The sequence below is a fragment of the Uranotaenia lowii genome, unplaced genomic scaffold, assembly GCF_029784155.1.
Source record: "Uranotaenia lowii strain MFRU-FL unplaced genomic scaffold, ASM2978415v1 HiC_scaffold_113, whole genome shotgun sequence".
NCBI classification, from domain to species: Eukaryota; Metazoa; Arthropoda; class Insecta; order Diptera; family Culicidae; genus Uranotaenia; species Uranotaenia lowii.
The window spans coordinates 3587-27129 of NW_026597111.1; the positions used below are offsets into that span (position 1 = coordinate 3587).

A 23543-nucleotide genomic window follows, 5' to 3' on the forward strand; every position below is an offset into this window, starting at 1 on the left:
CATTTTTGTCATTTTTGTCATTTTTGTCATTTTTGTCATTTTTGTCATTTTTGTCATTTTTGTCATTTTTGTCATTTTTGTCATTTTTGTCATTTTTGTCATTTTTGTCATTTTTGTCATTTTTGTCATTTTTGTCATTTTTGTCATTTTTGTCATTTTTGTCATTTTTGTCATTTTTGTCATTTTTGTCATTTTTGTCATTTTTGTCATTTTTGTCATTTTTGTCATTTTTGTCATTTTTGTCATTTTTGTCATTTTTGTCATTTTTGTCATTTTTGTCATTTTTGTCATTTTTGTCATTTTTGTCATTTTTGTCATTTTTGTCATTTTTGTCATTTTTGTCATTTTTGTCATTTTTGTCATTTTTGTCATTTTTGTCATTTTTTTCGCTTGCCTTTTTTTACAAATCCTTAATTTCTTAGTCTTTTTTTTCTGCTTTTTTTGATTCATTTTATATTTATTAATTGTTTTTGTTTTTGACATTATAATTTGTTGCTCATTATTTGCTTCCTATTTTTCTAATTGTTCTCTTATTCTCTTGAACATTTTCATTGTTGATACTTTTTATAGCTTTTGGAAATATTTGTAATATTTTTTCGAATTTTGACAGATTATCTTTTTATTGTATTATTGTTATTTTTTAGGCACAGGTTGTAAATTTGCAGCAAACCTTTGAAAATTCTTTTTAAAGTAGATGGATCGTAGCAAGCTTATGAAAACACATCAAACCTAGTCAATAATCGATAAATTTTCTTTTATTGATTGATGCATTCATGATGCAGGGCCTACTCGGTAAGAAGTGATACTTTGGAAGCCTTGTTCAATACATCTGGTATACAATTTCAATTGGCTTAAGGCTAGACACGACACAATGTTGTAAATGGACAGGACAGCAGGAATAAGAAAAAAAACTTACTGCTCCACATCGGTGGTGTAGTTGCTCCGGATCGCTGCATAGGTTGCGACGAACAGAACCGGAAATATCCAACCGATGGTGACAAACCATCGCATCGCAATGGCATCCTTGATGAAGACCTACGATTGGGAATAACAGAACGATACAAAACGAAAACGGACGAATAAATGTCGGGCATTTGGAAGCAAAGAAACATCAACTATATTGAATGAATGACTGAACGAATGTAAGTGACAAAGGAATTGACAGAATATAAAACCCACCCTCTCCTATTTATCATTGAACAAAGCAGAAGGATAGACACAATTTATCCTGCAATTTTTTTCCTTGATGCATTTTATCTCAAATGCTGCTGAAATAAACTGCCAATCATATTTAAATAAATTGTTCATTTGGATGATTCCCTTCTTGGGAAAAATTTAATAAACAGTGATGTAATAAACCATTATTGTTTCACAATTTCATGTTTTAGACAATAATTGAAATTTCTTGTTCGTGTTCATCTTAGCTCATTCCTTCCATCTTTGGGTGTTGTTAAAATATCATTCATCGTCATCGCTGTGAGCTCACGGGAGGCAAATTGATTGACAGTCTTCGTACTTCCAGCAGCATGTTTTCCTTCTCCACAGTACAGCCCAGCCAAGCCAAGCCATAGGTTTACATGGGAAAATGCTAATTTTATCGTGGTTTTGACGAATCAGGCTCATTTGCCGGAGATCGGTTCGAAGAAATTTTCTCCAGCATTTCAGGGGAATGTTTGAAACGACAACAGAAACTGTTAACTTTAACTGGCTTTCGAAGAATTTTAAGAGAAACGAACACATTTTTTAGAACAGTGAGCTCTACTTTAAGGGTGCGATACAGACAGTTGTTATTTCGTTCAGATAAATGATGCGTTTAATTTCACATTCGAATAGAAATTTACGGGAAAGTTGCAAATCCTCAGTACTCATGAAAAGGTTTTTCAATAACAATGCACTTGAAAAAAAATATAATCATTTGTTTATCAATGTATTCACGAATACTTAGCTTCTTTTAAGTATTTATTAGGCAAAAAAATGAAAAACAGCTTTATTTAAAGCCTATTTCAAATTCCTGGAAGATTTAATATGCAAAAAAATCTTCTTCCATACAATTCAATATAAGCTTCGAAAACATAGCATATTCACAGTTGAAGATAATCTAAAGTTTTGGAAAAATTAACGGCTCCGAAGAAAATGTGATAAAAATGATTCAAACCAGTACTTGGTTATTGGTTAAACGAAACGAAAAAATGTGTGGAGAAGAAGAATTACAAGTGATTGGTAAGTTTTCAAACTTGATCTAAAATCCAGGATTGCGGGAAAATAAAATGTTCACTCACGGTGTATCAATTTAAAGTGGTGTAAAGTGCTGTCAATCATTGAGATTTCAATCAGAAAATTCTATCATCATATTATCGGAAGTGGCTTCCATTTGTTGTGCATATTGTGCTGGAAATTGCTGCTGTGATGTGGTTCTAAAATGATGTGCTTCCGTAAAAATAGTTTTTGGGAAAAAAATATAAAGTACGGTTGATGAAAAGTGATTTAATGTTGTGTTTGCCCCGCGTTTGTTTATCGGTTGCCAACGGGAGCTCATGGCATGCTGGGATTTTTTTCGGCGATCTTTTGGCTGGTAAACGGTGGATAATGTGCAACACGAGACCCCATAGTGGTCATATCACCTCTTATTCACAACTCCTATCTCTACCTCCTCGTGATACCGGCTGGGATGCGAGTAACCTAAGGCGGAGATCGGGTACCCAACCCCGGTGGATGCTTTGGTCGCATGCAGACTGAGAAGGTGGCCGCACGCGTCTGTTCCCCAGGTCAGGGGCGGCGTGCAACAACAACCGAGCGTCTGTTCTCCAGGTCAGGGGCGGCTCAAACAGCGTCTGTCTTGCAGCAAGCGGCTGAATTTATGAAATGCGGCTCCCGCCAGCTAAGTCCAAGATGGCAGCCCCATCGCGGGATAGGGACTTTAGGCTAACAACCTACTGCTCCTGATACCTTATATTGTTACAGAAACTGAGAGAAGAAATAACCGAATTGGAACTTTGGCAACGACTTTTAGCATGAAAACACGGACTAGAATTGGAACTTGGAATGTTTTGACCCTTGCCCAGCCAGGAAAGCTGGCTCAAGCTAGCCGCCTCAAGCTAGAGATATTGGGACTGAGCGAAGTCCGTTGGCCTAACACTGGAGAACACAAGACACAGTCCGGGCAAGTACTGCTTTACTCTGGCATACGAGGAGAACATGCTACTCGGGAACGAGGAGTTGGTTTCCTGTTAAGCCCGCAGGCCCATGCGGCCCTCATAAGATGGGAATCGATAAACGAAAGAATAATCGTAGCCAGATTCAGAACACGGGTTAGAAACCTTACAATGGTCCAGTGTTATGCGCCAACTGACGTTGCCGATTTGCAGGAGAAAGAGCAGTTTTACAGTCAATTGAACAGCGTGGTTGAGAGAATTCCGAAGGGTGACATTCAAATCCACTTAGGCGACTTCAACGCAAAGATTGGCTCCGATAATCAGGACTTTGAGCGCATCATGGGGCGCCATGGTCTAGGACAGATGAGCGAAAACGGAGAGCTGTTTGTAGAATTTTGTGGCAACAACAACATGGTGATCGGTGGATCGCTTTTCCCCCATCGACCAGCACATAAGGTCACTTGGGTATCCCGAGATGGCCGAACAGAAAATCAAATTGACTACATCTGCATCAGCCGAAAATGGAGAAGGAGCCTCCTTGATGTCCGCAACAAACCTCGTCCAAAACTGACCATCACCTCGTCCTTGGCGAGATACGACTGAGAGTTGCGCGTGTCCAACGGCGCGAGGAGAAAGTCGGGTGTCGATACGACGTCCGCCGGTTGGAGAATCCAGAGGTGAAAAGGGCATACGTTGAACAGCTAGAATCCCGAGCCTCGGAGCTGCCGACAGACGGAACAGTCGAAGAACAGTGGTGTGGAATCAAGAATGCCTTTATTACGACGAGCCATGGTACTCTCGGTAAAGTTTGTGGAAGACGAAGTGAATGGATGTCGGATAAAACCTGGAGGATGATCGATGATCGGAGAAAGGCGAAAGTCGGAATTGAGCAGGCATGTATCGGGTCAGCCAAAGCAGCCGCCCGCTTACGATATGCGGAGCTGGAAAAGGCAGTTAAACGAGCTTGTAGACGAGACAAGAGAGCCTGGACTAACTCCCTAGCCGAAGAGGGAGAAAGAGCCGTCGCCATTGGAGATATCCGATTATTATATGATATTTCTCGCCGCCTTAGTGGTGCAAGGACTAATGCAAGAATTCCGCTGAAAAACCGAGCAGGTCAGCTGCTGACAGATCGAACAGATCAGCTCAAGCGTTGGACTGAGCATTTTGATAAACTTTTCCGAGTTACAAATAGCAATGGCCAACAGAACCCGCAGCTCGAGGCGCCCACAGTAAGTCGCATTAATGGCGTCAACTCGGAAGCGCCCACGCTGGCTGAAATAGAAGCGGCAATCAAGGACATGAAATCCAACAAAGCGCCTGGAATCGATTGCATTCCTGCTGAAATGCTCAAAGCCGACCCTGCCTTGTCAGCACAAATGTTGCACCGTCTTTACGCTGACATTTGGGATACTGCAACATTCCCGGCCGACTGGATGCAGGGTATCCTCGTAAAGGTCCCAAAGAAAGGAGACCTAACAGAGTGCGGTAACTGGCGTGGCATAACGTTGATCTGTACAACCCTCAAAGTACTCTGCAAAGTGATCCTGAACAGGATCGAGGAGAAAATTGACGCTACACTCCGACGGCAACAAGCTGGATTCCGATCCGGACGATCATGTGTGGACCACATCACAACGCTACGAATAATACTGGAACAAATCAACGAATTCCAGGACTCTCTTCTGCTGGTGTTCGTTGATTTCGAAAAAGCATTTGACCGACTGAACCACGAAAACATCTGGGCTGCTCTTAGACGACGAGGGGTCCCAGAGAAACTAGTCCATCTCATCGAAGCACAGTACGAGGCATTTTCTTGCACGACGGTGTCTTGTCCGAACTAATCCCGGTAACTGCTGGAGTGAGACAAGGATGTATTTTGTCACCGCTGCTTTTTCTCATCGTAATGGATGAGATCTTGACTGGATCGATTGACTGTAGACCAAACCGAGGATTGCCGTGGAATCCTTCAACCATGGAGCAACTGAACGACCTTGACCTGGCAGACGATATTGTTTTGCTCGCCCAAACACAACAAGACATGCAGAACAAACTCGACGACCTCACCGAAAGCTCCAAGGCAGCAGGTCTCAAAATCAATGTCGGAAAGACCAAGACGATGGAAATCAATACAGAAAATCGTTCCAATTTCGTGGTAGCTGGACAACAGGTTGAGACAGTGGAGTGCTTCCAGTATCTTGGTAGCCAGATTACGCCTGATGGTGGTACCAAGAAGGACATCGAAACCCGGATCAGAAAAGCCCGATTTGCGTTTGCGAGTCTCCGAAACATCTGGCGGTCATGCCAGATCTCTCTACGAACTAAGATCTGAATCTTCAACTCAAACGTCAAATCCGTATTGCTGTACGGGTGTGAAACTTGGTGCACATATGTGGTGACGACGCGAAAACTGCAAGTTTTTGTGAATCGCTGCCTGCGGTACATCATCCGCGCTTGGTGGCCTGGCAACTGGATCTCAAACGTAGAACTTCATCGCCGGTGTCATCAAAAGGCGCTAGAAATCGAGATTCGGGAAACTAAGTGGAGATGGATTGGGCACACGCTGCGAAGAGATGAAAACGAGATTTGCAGAGAGGCGCTTGACTGGAATCCAGATGGGCATCGAAGAAGAGGCAGGCCCAAAAGCTCATGGCGGCGAAGTCAAGCCGCTGAAATCCGCACAGTTGACGAGAACCTTGGCTGGCAGCAAGTGAAGACGCTGGCTCCGGATCGCCAGCAGTGGAGATCTTTTATCTCAGCCCTATGCGCCGGTCAATCGGCGCTGGACCCTTAGGTAGGTAGGGGATCTTTTTAAATGGCATGGCACTATCTGGAAAACGGATAGGTACAGTTTTGAGGAATGCAGCTGCATTGAGATAAGTATCCTTGATAATTATTTAGGCTTACAGAACTTTTTAAACATATTTTTAAGATTGCCAGAAATAATTTATTTCCAATGGGTCTAATTATTCAAATTTACAAGAAACTCAATATGTCAATTACCTTTGTATCTGACTAAATTTCTTAATAAAACCTTTCGAGTTCTCAAAGACCTCGGAAGGTTTTGTGCTCTATTTATCCATGTTTTTTGTTCTTTTTAATTTTCAAGAGCGATTAAAGGCGCTTTATCCTTGGCCGACGACCACAAATTATGGAACACAGAATTCCAAAACAGTAGAGTTTATAAAGGATTAAAAAGACTGACTATAAAGGATTGAAATTATTAGTATTTAAATAATACACACTGATTCTATGTCTTGTTTTACGATTTCTGGGTACAAAATAACTCATTTCCAGCCGTTGAAAGAAGGATGATACTCCCACTATCATCAAGAAGCACTTTTTAGCGTGCTTCCAACACATGGCCCTTCGTTTTGTTATTCTTCGGGATTCAGACTTAAGTTCTGGCTGTGGAAGTACGATTAGTGATTAGTGATTAGCATGGCCGTAGGAACGGGGGGGGGGGGGGGGGTTTGGGGGTTAAACCCCCCCCCCCCCCCCCCCCATGAAGGTCCAAAAATGCCAAGAGAAGTTTTTTGTCTGAACATTATATTTGAAATTTCTTATCATTTTTTTGATGAACAACTTAAATGATTAATGAGTAACATTAGTGTAATTATCTCGACTCCAAAACCACAAAATCTCATTCCAGGACCACACTTCTACATCAGTTTTTCATAAAATTTCTCACTTGTTGATATGTAGTAATTCAGTACCAAATATTGAATCCCAATGAAGTTTGACTAAGCTTACCAGATTGTCCGGATTCTGACCAGAATTTCTCACTCAATTTGCAAAATCAAACGAAAATTAAAATTGTGTATCTTGCGTCCAAATAATTTGTTTTAAACAAATTTTGCCAAAATAAACATAAACGATTTTTTTGAAAATATGATTCTGAAACGACTGATGTGTTTCTATTAAATAAAAACAGTTTTCCACGTATTTTTTTTTTTTATTTCAATGGAATAATTCTGTAATTCGCATTCTGTGTTAACAGATTGTCACCGCTGGTTTTATGATTTAATTGAATGATTAATGGCATTTCGGTGAACTATACATTCTAATAGGAAGAATATCAAATGAAAGTAATGAAAATTATAGACGGATAGATTAGATTAGGAAGCATGAAAGGTGTTGAAAATGAGCCAAGAGCGTGATTTGAGAAAACTTATTGGGGGGTACGAGGGGGTACGGGGTACGAAAAACACGTGCTCCGATCCATCCATGTATCATTGTATAGATCAATGCAAAGTCAGCCTATCGACTTTGCTTCTTCTAGACAATAATACGATGTGGGACAAATGGTCTTGTGCGGCAATAAGTTTTCTCAAATCACGCTCTTGGCTCATTTTCAACACCTTTCATGCTTCCTAATCTAATCTATCCGTCTATAATTTTCATTACTTTCATTTGATATTCTTCCTATAAGAATGTATAGTTCACCGAAATGCCATTAATCATTCAATTAATTCGCATTCATATTGGCCAGATTTATTGGAAAGTTATGAAACAATATGTCCTCATTTCGCAAGGGTTTGAAATAAAATTGCCTGAATTTTCCCAGCCCAGATGCATGCGGAAAAATATTTAGTAAGTTATTGTTCTTGATTTTCAGTTTGCATCATCTTTGTTAAAGAATCCTGCTTCGAACCTTGGTGATGCATTTCAATCTAAAATATGATGAATTTTTAAGATTCGAAACTCATAATTTCGGAATATGAAAAGAAAAAATAATAAATTTCAAAACATTTTTGCCTTTCTTACAGAAAGGTTTGGTTATCGGTCGATTGGGGAGATCATTAATTATGGGTCTTAGACATACCTTTATAGGTACCTATCGACTCAGCTCGACGAGTTCTGTTGATGTCCGTGGATTTGTATGTTCCATTTTAAAAATGTCAAGAACGTTTTTGCGAAACTGGGCTGCACAATTAAAATGATTTTAGTCTCAAAAGAATGCATTTTTTTTCTACACAACCCTTTCAAAAACGGGAAAAAAACAAAATAGTTGAAACAAGTTTTTTACGAAATACATATTATACAAATTATGGCATAAAAAAAAAGTTTCTAGTGGCGCCTCGAAGCAGCAGCACCAGCAATTATTCGATTATATTGATGATATCAAAAAAATAAAAATTCCGTCATGAGAATCGATTCCAAAACCTTCATCTTATAAGACACCAACGCTATCCAATAGGCTATTGGTACGCTTAAGATTCAGACGCTAAAACTGAAATGGGTTACAGGTATTACTAAGACGCTCCGTTTTCTGGGCAGATTCTCAGTCTGCTGGTGCAAATACGGCAACAGCGGAAAATATAATTAACACGTTTAGCTTTTCAATGCAGCAAATGGCGGCTTACCGTTTCCTTCCCTTCAGAGACCTATGTTCGGGCATTAACAAAAAGCAGAGCCGTACAGAAAACTGCGTTGGGGGGAATTAATTCGAAGATTTTAGACCTTGTTTTTTTTTAACCATACTTGATCATGTCAGCATACTCATACATAATTGAGATTCAGAATTTAAATTTCAGAATTCTGAATGTAGATGTAAAATTTAGATTCATCAGAACATCTGTAAATTTTCTCCTCACTATCTATTCATCTTTATCAAGTTTCAATTCTGACATTTTTTCTCCAAGAACATAAATTTTCACCGGTATGCCGAAACACAAATTTACAAAAATCAATGAACGGCGGTTAACTTTTCTTAAAATATCTTAAGAATTCAGATTAAGAACTCATATCCAAAATTCAGATTCAGATTGAAAATTCAGATTCTGAATAGGGTAGGGGAGGTTTTGTGGGAATATTTTGTATTACGCATGGTTGAGCTCTAAAAAAGGTATCATCCAAGCCACGCGTAACCGCTAGCCATCAACACTGTAGTTGGTTTGATCTATCGAGTTGAAAAAAATTTAAAAATAAATCAGCAAGAATCAAACTTGAGACCAGCTGCACGAGAGTTTGGAACGCTACCACAACTCCACGTCAACTTACGATATCAAAGAGAATTAAACATTTTAAATACCAGTCCTTCCTCCTATAAAACAAACTCCTAAAATGCCAGTTCGCTTTCCCTCAAAAAAACTTACTAGTCATGGTTTGGTACCTTTTTGCCTTTCTAACAGAAAGGTTTGGTTATCGGTCGATTTGAGAGATCATTAATTATGGGTCTTAGACATACCTTTATAGGTACCTATCGACTCAGCTCGACGAGTTCTGTTGATGTCCGTAGATTTGTATGTGCCATTTTAAAAATGTCAAGAACGTTTTTGCGAAACTGGGCTGCACAATTAAAATGATTTTAGTCTCAAAAGAATGCATTTTTTTCTACACAACCCTTTCAAAAACGGGAAAAAAACAAAATAGTTGAAACCGTTTTCATTACCAAATACATATCATACTTATTATGGCATAAAAAAAAAGTTGCTAGTGGCGCCTCGAAGCAGCAGCACCAGCAATCATTTATGAATTGGAGATAATCGAAATAAAAAATTAAAATTTATTGACTCGGGAATCGAACCAAAAACCTTCAGATCCCAAGTCGCCAACGCTATCCAATAAACCATCGGCACGCTTGAATAGGAGTGGCTCAAACTCAAATAGGTAAAAGGCATTACTAAGACGCACCGTGGTCTGGGCAGTTTCTCAGTCTGCTGGGGCAAATACGGCAACAGTGTTTATATCTTACACTTCTTGCTTTTCAATGCAGCAAATGGCGGATGGGCGTTTCCTTCAGAGTCCGCCATGCCTATAGACACTATAATTTCATATATGAAATTATAGTGTCTATAGCCATGCCGGGTGTCAACAAAATGCAGAGCCGTACAGAAAACTGCGTTGGGGGGGAATTTATATGAAGATTTTATGACCCTCGTTTTTTAACCCGTGTTGAAGAATGAATTTATGTTTTTTTTTTCATTTCTACATACTCATACATAATTTAGATTCAATTTCAGATGCAGAATTCAGATTCAGTTTTCAAATTCAGAATACAGGTTTAGGAATCAGAATTCAGGATTCAGAATTCAGAATTCAAAATTCAGATTCAGAACTCATATTCCGGTATCGATTTTCGACTGTTAAATATGTTATTTCGGGGTGAATTTTTCGGCTATCAGTCAACTTAAATAGCAAAGACGACTATTTATTTAAGATCCAACGTTTCGATCCTTATAGGATCATCATCAGGGACTGTAATTTTATTATATGTTAACACCGTTTTATAAACTAGTTCATTAATTATGAAATTGCTTACCGAAAAAATGTCGTCTTTTTGTTTTGGATTGATTCGGCTGATCAGATAAAGCTGTCTTGTATATCTGTTACAATATTTTTCAAATTAATTTGGATATTGTTGGAATAAATGTTGTGTTCACTTACTGTGTACAAAGTTTTGCGGTTGAAAAACCGTTTTGTCCTACAATTTTTGGATTTATATTCACCAGCATCTGAAAGTTGTCACACAGTTTTCACTTTCACTTTCCAACTGATTTTTTATCTGATCACGACGAGTGTGTATTAGGTCCCTGATGATGATCCTATAAGGATCGAAACGTTGGATCTTAAATAAATAGTCGTCTTTGCTATTTAAGTTGACTGATAGCCGAAAAATTCACCCCGAAAGAACTCATATTCAGATTCAGAATTCAGATTCAGAATTCAGATTCAGAATTCAGATTCAGAATTCAGATTCAGAATTCAGATTCAGAATTCAGATTCAGAATTCAGATTCAGAATTCAGATTCAGAATTCAGATTCAGAATTCAGATTCAGAATTCAGATTCAGAATTCAGATTCAGAATTCAGATTCAGAATTCAGATTAAGAATTCAGAATTCAGATTCAGAATTCAGATTCAGAATTCAGATTCAGAATTCAGATTCAGAATTCAGATTCAGAATTCAGATTCAGAATTCAGAATTCAGATTCAGAATTCAGATTCAGAATTCAGATTCAGAATTCAGATTCAGAATTCAGATTCAGAATTCAGATTCAGAATTCAGATTCAGAATTCAGATTCAGAATTCAGATTCAGAATTCAGATTCAGAATTCAGATTCAGAATTCAGATTCAGAATTCAGATTCAGAATTCAGATTCAGAATTCAGATTCAGAATTCAGATTCAGAATTCAGATTCAGAATTCAGATTCAGAATTCAGATTCAGAATTCAGATTCAGAATTCAGATTCAGAATTCAGATTCAGAATTCAGAATTCAGATTCAGAATTCAGATTCAGAATTCAGATTCAGAATTCAGATTCAGAATTCAGATTCAGAATTCAGATTCAGAATTCAGATTCAGAATTCAGATTCAGAATTCAGATTCAGAATTCAGATTCAGAATTCAGATTCAGAATTCAGATTCAGAATTCAGATTCAGAATTCAGATTCAGAATTCAGATTCAGAATTCAGATTCAGAATTCAGATTCAGAATTCAGATTCAGAATTCAGATTCAGAATTCAGATTCAGAATTCAGATTCAGAATTCAGATTCAGAATTCAGATTCAGAATTCAGATTCAGAATTCAGATTCAGAATTCAGATTCAGAATTCAGATTCAGAATTCAGATTCAGAATTCAGATTCAGAATTCAGATTCAGAATTCAGATTCAGAATTCAGATTCAGAATTCAGATTCAGAATTCAGATTTAGAATTCAGATTCAGAATTCAGATTCAGAATTCAGATTCAGAATTCAGATTCAGAATTCAGATTCAGAATTCAGATTCAGAATTCAGATTCAGAATTCAGATTCAGAATTCAGATTCAGAATTCAGATTCTGAATTCAGATTCAGAATTCAGATTCAGAATTCAGATTCAGAATTCAGATTCAGAATTCAGATTCAGAATTCAGATTCAGAATTCAGATTCAGAATTCAGATTCAGAATTCAGATTCAGATTTCAGATTCAGAATTCAGATTCAGAATTCAGATTCAGAATTCAGATTCAGAATTCAGATTCAGAATTCAGATTCAGAATTCAGATTCAGAATTCAGATTCAGAATTCAGATTCAGAATTCAGATTCAGAATTCAGATTCAGAATTCAGATTCAGAATTCAGATTCAGAATTCAGATTCAGAATTCAGATTCAGAATTCAGATTCAGAATTCAGATTCAGAATTCAGATTCAGAATTCAGATTCAGAATTCAGATTCAGAATTCAGATTCAGAATTCAGATTCAGAATTCAGATTCAGAGTTCAGATTCAGAATTCAGATTCAGAATTCAGATTCAGAATTCAGATTCAGAATTCAGATTCAGAATTCAGATTCAGAATTCAGATTTTTTTTTTTTTTTTTTTTTTACTAACCAAAAAGTTCTTTATTTCTCGTGCATCTTAAAACTAAATTACACTATTTAACATTATACTCTAGTTTCTTCACAATTCTATCCTCTCTAACATACATTTATACATGTGCTGAAATTCTGTTTGCATAATTCCCTGTTGTTCCATCGGAATTCTCTTATATGTTTTTGAAATACGTATAAACTAGGGTATTTATAATTAAACATGTTATAATTAATAGCTTCTGCTACAAGCCATAATGCTGTTTTTTCATTGTGTTTTGTATCATCAATGTCTGTACATAAAATATCTTCTGGATCATCAACTCGTATCTTCAATCTACAACGAATTAATTTGGATATCCAGTTCCATATAAGATGAGAATTAGCACAAAATTTGATTCTATGAGAATTTGAATCATCTTCTTGACATATTTCACATAAGTAGTTGGAAACATTTGCTACGTTGAAATTATACATTTTGATTCTATTCGGATAAACATCATTGAATATTTCGTATAATGTGGATCTTGCTTTTGTTGTCAAATAATTTTTTCCTATGTTCCTCCAAATGTTACTCCATCTTAAACCAGAAAACTTTTGCTCGATTTTAACATTTATTTCTTTTTTTAGAAGCAAAAATCTGTATATTTGCTTGTTTCTTTCGAGATCAGATTGGTTTTTAACTATTTTAGCAATATCAATCCATTTTCTACCATTAAAACTGAAATTTTTAAGGTTGGATGACTTCAACAGATAGTGCTCAGCTGTATTTGTTTTTGTCAAAAGGAGATTTCGAATAAATAATGATTGGCACTGAGATTCAGGATCTAATAATTGCAAACCTCCTCGGTCTTTATCCAGATATAATTGGGCTCGCTCCACCCTGAATAATTTATGATGACTCCAAAGAAAATCTCCTATCAACATTCTCAGTTCAGCCAAATGCTTATTTTTTGGAGGTATGACATGGGACAGATACCAAATTTTAGACAGCAGAAATGTATTAACTATCAAGGCTTTTTCAACAAGACTTAATCTTCGAGCTTTGTAAACATTCATGGTTGATTTAACTTTCGAAATAAGTGAGGTAAAGTTTTTGTCTACTATCTGATTCCAAACTGTCGAGACTATCATCCCAAGGACTTTAAATTCGCTGACTTCTTTTATTAATTGTGGCCCAAAATGACAATTATTTATTCTTATAAATCCAGTTTTTTGCAAGTTCAGTTTGATTCCAGCATCAACTGAAAATCTTCTAATGATTTCCACAACTTTGGAAAATTCGAGATCATTCCGTATGATTATTGTCAAATCATCTGCATACCCGAAAATTTTCATGAACACATCGTCAACAAGAACTCCCATGATGTTTTCATTAATCTGTCTTATTAAGGGTTCAATATACATAGAGAACAGTAACATAGAGAGCGGGCATCCTTGTCTAACAGATCTCGAAATTTTAAATGAATTTGTTAGATAACCATTGAAGATCACTCGAGAAGAGGCGTGACGGTACAAGTTCTGTAAACATTCGACGATTGCTGGTGGAAATCCGTATTTTGTCAAAACCTCCCATAATCGTTTGTGACTGACACAGTCAAATGCTTTCTCCAAATCAACACTTAACAATGCGATCTTAAAATTCTTAGACTGGTTTGCTCTAACAATCAAAGTTCTTATTGCGTCAAATATGTCAATACAAGATCCTTCAGGCCTACATGCCGTTTGCTCTTTCCCCATTATTGACTCAATACACGTAGCAACTCGAGCAGCAATTATTTTCATAAATAATTTATAATCAGTATTAAGCAAGGATATGGGTCTGTAATTATTGATAGAATTCCTGCAACCGGTTTTTGGAATAAGGCTTATAATGCCATCCGAAAAGTTTTCCATTGGTAGTAGATTACCTGATAATAGTCCATTAAATAGCTTTAAAAGATCTTCTTTCAGAATATCGAACATTACTTCATAAAATTCGTAGGTTATACCGTCAGGACCGGGTGCTTTTTTCTTAGTAGCCTTTTCAATGACTCTCAAAAGCTCACTTTCATTAATTGTAGCTTGAAGACTTTCCTGTGCATCAGGAGGAAGGGTTTTTGTGATTGAATTCAAAGCTTGGTAATCGTTTGTTATATTTTTGTCCTCACTAAATAGCTGTTGAAAGTGTTTATGAATGTAGGATTTAATTTCTGATGGTTCATTCAAGATATGTCCGTCACTTTTCAAATAATTTGGCAGGGGTGATGATTTATTTTTCAGCATGCGTGAAACTTGATACAAACCCATCTTTTCGTTTTCTAGCAAGGTAGGTGCCTGAAAACGTTTCCCGTAACTATTCAAACGAGTTTGTTCGGCATCGACCAGTTTTGATTTAACAATCGATAATTGTTCAGAAACATCATCTCCTTTTTTTTGTAATTCATGAAGATCGAAAAACTCTTTGAATAAAATTTCTTTTTGCTGTCTATTGTGTAAATTTAGGTTAATAGCTCGACGACTAAAAAATTGTTTAATTTTATTTTTAACGTCAAAAGACCACCACTCGCTAAAACTTAAAACGTACTTCCTTCGTTTTTTTAGTTCACTATATGCTGTTCTAAAGTCATTTTTAGCAGCTTCATCTTTCACTATGATATTGTTGATTTTCCAATATCCTTTTCCATTGACCTTTAATCGAGCAGTAGGATCTACTTTGACAGAAATAATAACGGCATGATGGTCGGAAAAGGCGACGGGCACTGTTTCAAGTTTTTCAATATTTTTAGAGAAAGGTTTGTCAACATAGAATCTGTCTATGCGTGAAGCTGTAGTTCCCGACTTAAAAAACACCGCTTGAAGCTTCTGATCAAAAAACACATCCGTCTGCTACGAGATCTGATCGTCAACTGAGATTCAGAATTCAGATTCAGAATTCAGATTCAGAATTCAGATTCAGAATTCAGATTCAGAATTCAGATTCAGAATTCAGATTCAGAATTCAGATTCAGAATTCAGATTCAGAATTCAGATTCAGAATTCAGATTCAGAATTCAGATTCAGAATTCAGATTCAGAATTCAGATTCAGAATTCAGATTCAGATTCAGAATTCAGATTCAGAATTCAGATTCAGAATTCAGATTCAGAATTCAGATTCAGAATTCAGATTTAGAATTCAGATTCAGAATTCAGAATTCAGAATTCAGAATTCAGATTCAGAATTCAGAGTCAGAATTCAGATTCAAAATTCAGAGTCAGAATTCAGATTCAGATTCAGAATTCAGATTCAGAGTTCAGATTCAGAATTCAGATTCAGAATTTAGATTCAGAATTCAAATTCAGAATTTAGATTCAGAACTCAATTTTTGTAAATGTATTTTCGTCATATTGGTGAAAAATTTAGATTCATGGAGAAAGAATATCAGAATTTAAAATTGATGAAGATGTTGCGAAGTAAAGTATGGTGTACGTTAATAAGTTTTCCTTGCAAAAATGTTCTTTCACTTTTTTCATCATACGTAAATTTTTTCCTCACTTTTCTACCCATCTTTATCAATTTTCAATTCTGAAATTGTTTCTTCCAGAATACTAATTTTCACAGTTTTTGATAAATTTGCGATGACTTAAAGATCATTACGCATGAAAACACGATTTTGTATTGTGAAAACTTTTTTTTCACCATTTTTCTGAAATTAAGGGTGCTGCATACTTTTAGGGGTAAAACCATACTACTAAAAGTTGTAAAATCCGAAATCATAAAAAAAATTTGGATGAAAGGAATTTCAATTTTAACAAACGCGTGATTCAGAATTCAGATTCAGAATTCAGATTCAGAATTCAGATTTAGAATTCAGATTCAGAATTCAGATTCAGAATTCAGATTCAGAATTCAGATTCAGAATTCAGATTCAGAATTCAGATTCAGAAATCAGATTCAGAATTCAGATTCAGAATTCAGATTCAGAATTCAGATTCAGAATTCAGATTCAGAATTCAGATTCAGAATTCAGATTCAGAATTCAGATTCAGAATTCAGATTCAGAATTCAGATTCAGAATTCAGATTCAGAATTAAGATTCAGATTCAGAATTCAGAATTCAGATTCAGAATTCAGATTCAGAATTCAGATTCAGAATTCAGATTCAGAATTCAGATTCAGAATTCAGATTCAGAATTCAGATTCAGAATTCAGATTCAGAATTCAGATTCAGAATTCAGATTCGGAATTCAGATTCAGAATTTAGATTCAGATTCAGAATTCAGATTCAGAATTCAGATTCATAATTCAAATTCAGAATTCACAATCAGAATTAAGATTCAGAATTCAGATTCAGAATTCAGATTTTTGTAAATTTATTTTCAGCATATCGGTGAAAATTTAGATTCTTGGAGAAAGAATATCGGAATTGAAAATTTATAATGATTGATGTTGCGGGGTAAAGTATGGTGTGCGTTTATAAGTTTTCCTTGCAAAAATGTTCTTTTGCTCTTTTCTCTTCATTTTTCTATCCATCTTTATCAGATTCAGAATTCAGATTCAGAACCCAGAATTAGAATTCAGATTCAGATTTAGAATCCAGATTCCAGATTCAGATACAGAATTCAGATACAGAATACAGATTTAGAATTTAGATTCAGAATTCAAATTAGGAATTCAAAATTCAAAATTCAAAATTCAGAATTTTGAATTTTGAATTCAGCATTCAGAATTCAGAATCCAGAATTCAGAATTCTGAATTCTGAATTCTGAATTTGAATTCTAAATTCTTAATTCTAAAATCTTAATTCTGAATTTGAATTCAGAATTCAGATTCATAATTCAAACTCTGAGTTCAGATTCAGAATTTAGATTCAGATTTAGAATTCTGATTAAGAATTCGGATTAAAGATCAACCTGGAATTTGAAATTGGAAATTATATTCAAATATTAGACTAAGTGTTGTAACTCAAAATTCAAACTTTAGAATCAGAATAAGATTTCAGATTTAGTTTCCAGAATGAGATTAATCATTTAATAGTCATATTACTTTCCCCTCCTTTTGTGAGAATTTTTTCTTTTATGCATGGTTGAGCTCTAAAAAAGGTATCATGCTAGGCCACGTGTCACGGCTATCCATCAATATTGTAGTTGGTTTTACATATTCAGTAAAAAAAGCATAAAAAAACAGTAAGATTCGAACCATGACCAGCATCGTGAAAGTTCTGGTTGCTACCACGGCACCATTTCAGCGTGTTATAAATCTAGGAAATTCAACTGTTTAAATACCATTCTTTCCATACATAAAATGAACTCCTTACATACCAGTTCGCTTTTCCCCAAAAAACGTACTATGCATCATTTTTTTATATTGAGATCGGAATTTTTCGTGTTTGAATATCTGAAATCATACTTATATGATGCAGAGGGAAGGAATCTATCATGTGTGTTCTATATTATTTTATATATTTCCAAATATAACTTACACTCTGTTAGAAAGGCTCCAATCCACTGTTAAGTGTATTAAATCGGGTTTTTAGATTTGGATCTGAATTTTTTTTCCTTAATTTTTATGCAAAGTTGAAACATAAGAAAGTTCAGATTTGAAAAATGTGAAACAATTTCATTATTCAAAATGTTGTTTAAATTTACAAGTTCAATTACGAATAAATAATTGAAAAAAAATCATATTGAAAACCATAAATTTAGAATCAAATAAAAGATTTCTGGTTAACAGTTCTGATACAAATTTCGCATTTTGGTTTCAAATTCTTAGGATTTGTTATCTGGAATTTAGATTAAGGATTTGATTTTGGGTTCAAAATGCAGAATTCAGACTAGGAAATAAATCCCAGGTTTGTACCCAGATTTAGCTCAAATTTAAGTTTTTTATCAATATCAAAATATCAATGCATAAATTACATTAAGTACCTATTCAAACTGGAGGAGATCGCAGTTTCATAACTTTGAATCTTGGTTTAAAAATAATAAAAATTCAATCAAAGTCAGTTAGGAAACACAAACCGGATGAAAATCACACATAAAAAATAAGATGTAGATTCATTTCAAAGAATGTGTATTTTCAAAAATCTAGATTTAAATTTTCACAGGATCACAGGATTATAATTATGAAATAAAAAAAAAATTAATGATAATTTTTGAACTTGTTTTTTATTCTTAGGTAAAATTTCAGCTGGTAATTTTATTTAACATTATTTACATATATTGCAGATTCTTCAACCTTCGAAATCAATGGTTTTAAATTAAATCTTAATTTTTAATCGAGTTTACAAAAGTAAAAAATAAACCTTATTTTAACAGTTAACCTAATTTTTTACTTTTATTGCTGAATATCTGATACATTTTCACCCATGCTTAAAATTGTTATTCTTGTGGTTCAAAAGAATTATCTCCCTCATGTAATGAGTAAAAAAGTTTTTTTTTTTCTTAATGGAGCGTTCAAAATCCTTTTTTTTTCTTTCGATTATGATAGTAGTTCCTACATCATTGCGCTATTCGCGACTTTCCTCAACAATGCAGTTGGCACACCAATCACTTATCTGGAACAACTGTGTACGATGTTTACTCTTCGGCTCAAACTCACTGACATCAGCTCAGAAGGCAACTGATTTACCAACTGAGCTAAATCACAAGTACCTATATTTTTTAAAGCTTCATGAAAAAATGGCATCTCCTAGGACTTATTCTAAAAATTAAATAACTTGTCATGCAAAATAACTTTAACTTGAGTCATAAGTACTCAGAACATATACTATTTTCACGTGTGTATGCAATGTTCAAGCAAAAATGTTATAGGAAAAAAATTGTTATCAAAGACCCCCCCCCCCACCCCCATGAGGCGGTTCTTCCTACGGCCCTGGTGATTAGTGATGCTTGATGACTCAAAAGGCATCGATCGGCACCACAGATATGTATCTTTATTTGGCCCGCAACGTGTAAGAGATTCAAAATGCAACCTTTCATGTATGAATAAGAAATTTTTGATCAAGCCAATTTCCTAAATATCAATGTTTTAGTTATATTTAAAAATAAGTGCATTTGTGTGGGTTCTAAAATCTCGATAATGAGTTTAAAGTGGGCAATGACTGAGTGAGAACCTGCACAGCCCACATATTTCCTTCGAAGAAAGGAAAATTCATTTCCATCTACCACCACAATCCATAACCATTCTTGCCGTCGTCGATTGTAGGCGGAAATCTAAACTCGGCTAGTGGCCTCTCCCATCCGGCTTTTGGCATGGCTCCGTACTTGGGTTTGGTGGCTGGCTGGCACATCTAAATTTCGTTATCAAGAAGTTGCAACAGGTGACAAACGACGACACGGTAGGTTAACCAGCAGAGCTGAGCCTTGCGACGACGACGACGACTTTCCGGTTTTCAATGTCGGCCCAATGTTGGCGGATATCTGTCGTCCGTCAGTTCGACCGTGTGTATATGTTGTGGTGTGCAGCTGATAAGGAAGTGACCTCTTTTTTGCATTGAATTACCAAACCACCCACAATGCGGAGCTGATGCTGTAGGGAAAAATTTGCCTGTGTAGGGGAGGAGCGGGCTATATGCGCCTATTAAGCAGAACACTGATTTAATCAAATATCACATCGAATATGTGTACAAAAACTATATACACGTGTGCAGGCATCTGTTTTCTATACATTGGAGTAATTTGTATGTTGAAATTTTCTTCTATTTCCAAGAAAACGATTTTATTATAAGTGTTGTCTAAAATGCCGAACATCAAACCGTGCGGGCTAAATACGCCTATTTATGTTTTGAACAAAATTTCTGTTTTTTTGGAAATATTTCCGTAAAATTTCATTAAAACTGCTAGAAAGTAATAATTTCCGTACGATAAAGCTGAAGTTTTATAAAAATCTATGTATATTATAATTTTATGGAAAAAAAAAACAAAAGTTAGGGTTGCCATACCATGGAGGCAGTTCATCCATGCGAAAAACTTTATCAAATCTGTTTTTGGATCTTCAATTCTCTCTTAAGATGTTATTCAGAGCTTAGATTTGAAGGTTCAATGAAAAAAATCATTTATTTATTCTATTTAACCTGTTATTTTTGGATGGAGGCATTTAACAAACATGATAGGGGCATACAAAAACACTCTATTATTCCACTATACAATCAATATTAAACCTCCACAAAAGCTGAAATATGTTTAATTTCTTAAGTTCATTTGAGTAAGAAACAAAAACCATCCTAGTTTTTATTTTAAGCTTTTTTACGTATAATTTTTTAAAGTCGAAATATTACATCAAAATGTATCAAAACCTTGTATGATTTTTTAAATTTTTTTGACTTTGTAAATTCATAAAATTCTTTCTTGCCTTATGTTCTAAGCGTATCACCCTCAAAATGCATTGGTCAGATAAGCTGTCTAGTCAGCCATTTCATCAAACAGCCGTAGGGTCATTTAACCCGATAGGCCTATTTAGGAAACCTATCCCCTATATGTACATTTTATAGCAAAAGAACCACTTCCGGTCAGCTCGAGGATTTTTTTTCTATAAATTGCGTTTCGTTTAATAGTCAGCTGCAATATTTATCGGAAATCCTCAAACGGTTAAATTATATTTCCCGACAATTAGTTTAAAATTCTTATCGCCTTATCGTTCCTACTTAACATGGGATAGTATCCAAAGCGCAGTAAAGGCAAACGATATTAGTTAGTCATCACCATAGAAATACTTACAATTACCAGCACCAGATGTAGGTGGAGCCCTTCGCAAAACATCCAGAAATAGTTGACCAGCATCAGGTAATGGAGCAGGATGTGCAATCCGATGCACCAGTCCTGCAAGAAGAAACCGAAGAGCACAAGAACAAGAAGAGAACGTATTGTAAACAGAGTATCGGCTAATTGGAAAGTTTTGCATGCACACAATCAATCGACAACAGCAAAATTGTTTGGAAATGGTTAGGTTGAAGGCATAATACAAGATAGACTGAATGCTGCTTTCTCGATTCGCTCGGAATCGCTTAAGTCGCATCCACCCTTCGATCGATCTGTGTTGATGAGGGTAAGCCGTTGCAAACATTATAATTTCCGTGAGTGGTTAAATGATATTAAGTCTGGCAAGGCTGGTCCGCCTGTTTATTTAAGGGAATTACAATGTATTAAGATCGTTCTTAAATACTTTTGATGTAATTGTTATTATATAAAACCCTTAGGGCCCTTTTTTGTAATTCATGTTGTTTTGTAAAGGGCGATACGGTCAAAATTTGGTGAAGGGAAAACGCGTGTAAATCGTTGAAATCGTTTATTTAAAAAATCTAATTAGTATAAAATTCAGGAAAAATATTCAGTTAGGCTTCCGCTTTTCCAAATCCGAATTGCCGGGCCTTACGCTTAACCCCTGCCATCAGATTTTGTACAGCCACCTTGTCCACCTTCTTCGATGCAGAAAGCCAGTTTGCCTTGAACTGCTGCTCGTCCTTAGCAGTTTTTTTTGGTCTTCTTTAGGTTCCGCTTGACAATAGCCCAGTATTTCTCAATTGTTTTGTTTGTTGTTTATTTATTCTTGCAATTTAAGATAACAATCTTTTCAATCACTGCAATTGGGCAGAGCTCTGGCGTGTTGGGAGGGTTCTTGTCCTTGGGAACCACCTGCACGTTGTTGGTGGCGTACCACTCCATGGCTTTTTTTACCGTAATGGCAATATGCCAAATCCGGCCAAAACAGTACGTAACAACCGTTTTCTTCAGGAAAGGCGGCAGACGTTTATTCAAACACTCTTTCACGTAAATTTCTTGGTTGACAGTCCCGGAAGCTATGAAAATGCTGCTTTTCAAGCCACAGGTATGGATGGCTTGCCAAACCAGATATATCTTCGCGAACTTTGAAAGTTTCATGAAAAATATCTTGAAAATATCTGCTACCTTCCCCCTTCTTTTTGCCGTATAAACTTCCTGTTCCGGAAGCTGCTTGTAGTCGGCTTTGACGTAGATTTCGTCGTCCATTATCACGTTGTCAAACTTCGTCAGCATCGTCGTGTACAGCCTCCGGGATCGCGCTTTGGCCGTCGTATTTTGTTCATCATCGCGATTTGGAGTCACTACCTTCTTGTAAGTCGATAGTCCGGCTCGTTTTTTGGCTCGATGCACGGTTGTAGACGATACACCCAGCTTATTTGCGGCATCTCGGAGAGAGAGGTTAGGGTTTCGCTTGAAACTACCGGCAACTCTCTTTGTCGTCTCAGCGGCTTCCGGTTTTCGATTTCCCCCGATCCAGACTTCCTGGCTGTCGACAAACGTTCCCCAAACACTTGAATTACATTTGTAACAGTTGATTTGGTAAATTTTAGCGATTTTGCCAGCTTTGCGTGCGAGTAACTCTGATTTTCGCGATGCGCAAGCAAAATTTTGATACGCTGCTCTTCTTCCTTGAACGGCATTTTGACAACTGAAGAGTGAATTCCAAAATCAAAATAGGAGCAACATTCTTCACACACACACACCTTCAAAATGAGGGGTATTCAGGTTTTTTAAATGCAAAATTGAAAGAAATACGTCAAGTTGATATTGACCAAATTTTGAACGTATCACCCTTTAGTGTAAACCAAGATTTCAAATCTGTTTTGTTTTAATTATTGCTATTGTTTTAGGTCTTATAGATCACGAGTCAAATTGGACTCACAAAAAAGATTTTTTTTAGGATTCAAATTGATTTTCCTGATTTCAATATATGCGTTCAATGCGAATAAATTGAAACAATTAATAATTCAAGTTGTCTTGTTTATATTTTTGTATGGTTGTCGTGTTTATTGATGATACATTTTTTGCCACAATTAATTTTATCATTACACACCGAGCATAAATACAAGATTTTTAGATAATTTTTATTATTGTGTTTCATTTTACAATATTTCGAATGATGATAGGACCAAGTGCAATAGAATACAATCAGCCATGTAGCCCAGGATTTTCATCCCACAAGGTTGGTACTCGCTGCCTGAGTAGTTAAATACGGAAAACTCCAGATGTGATAATTGGAGTGGTTCATATTTTGGCATCATAACTATATTTAATTACTGTTTTTCTTTTGCTAATTCTATTGCATTTTCCAGCTGAGATAACAACAGCTGCAAGTAGCAAAATAACTATCG

At 35.9% G+C, this 23543-nt stretch overlaps 1 protein-coding gene across 1 annotated transcript in view; it reads right to left on the minus strand.

Annotated features, from left to right (window-relative positions):
* Positions 1 to 916: 916 nt before the first annotated feature.
* LOC129759141 (calcitonin gene-related peptide type 1 receptor-like) overlaps positions 917 to 23543 on the minus strand; it is a gene marked incomplete at both ends in the record, with an annotated part of 80216 nt that continues 57589 nt past the window's right edge. The window contains 2 exons of the mRNA XM_055756553.1: positions 917 to 1035; positions 21130 to 21231. Coding sequence (XP_055612528.1) covers positions 917 to 1035; positions 21130 to 21231 — 221 coding nt within the window. The remainder of the gene's footprint in view (positions 1036 to 21129; positions 21232 to 23543) is intronic.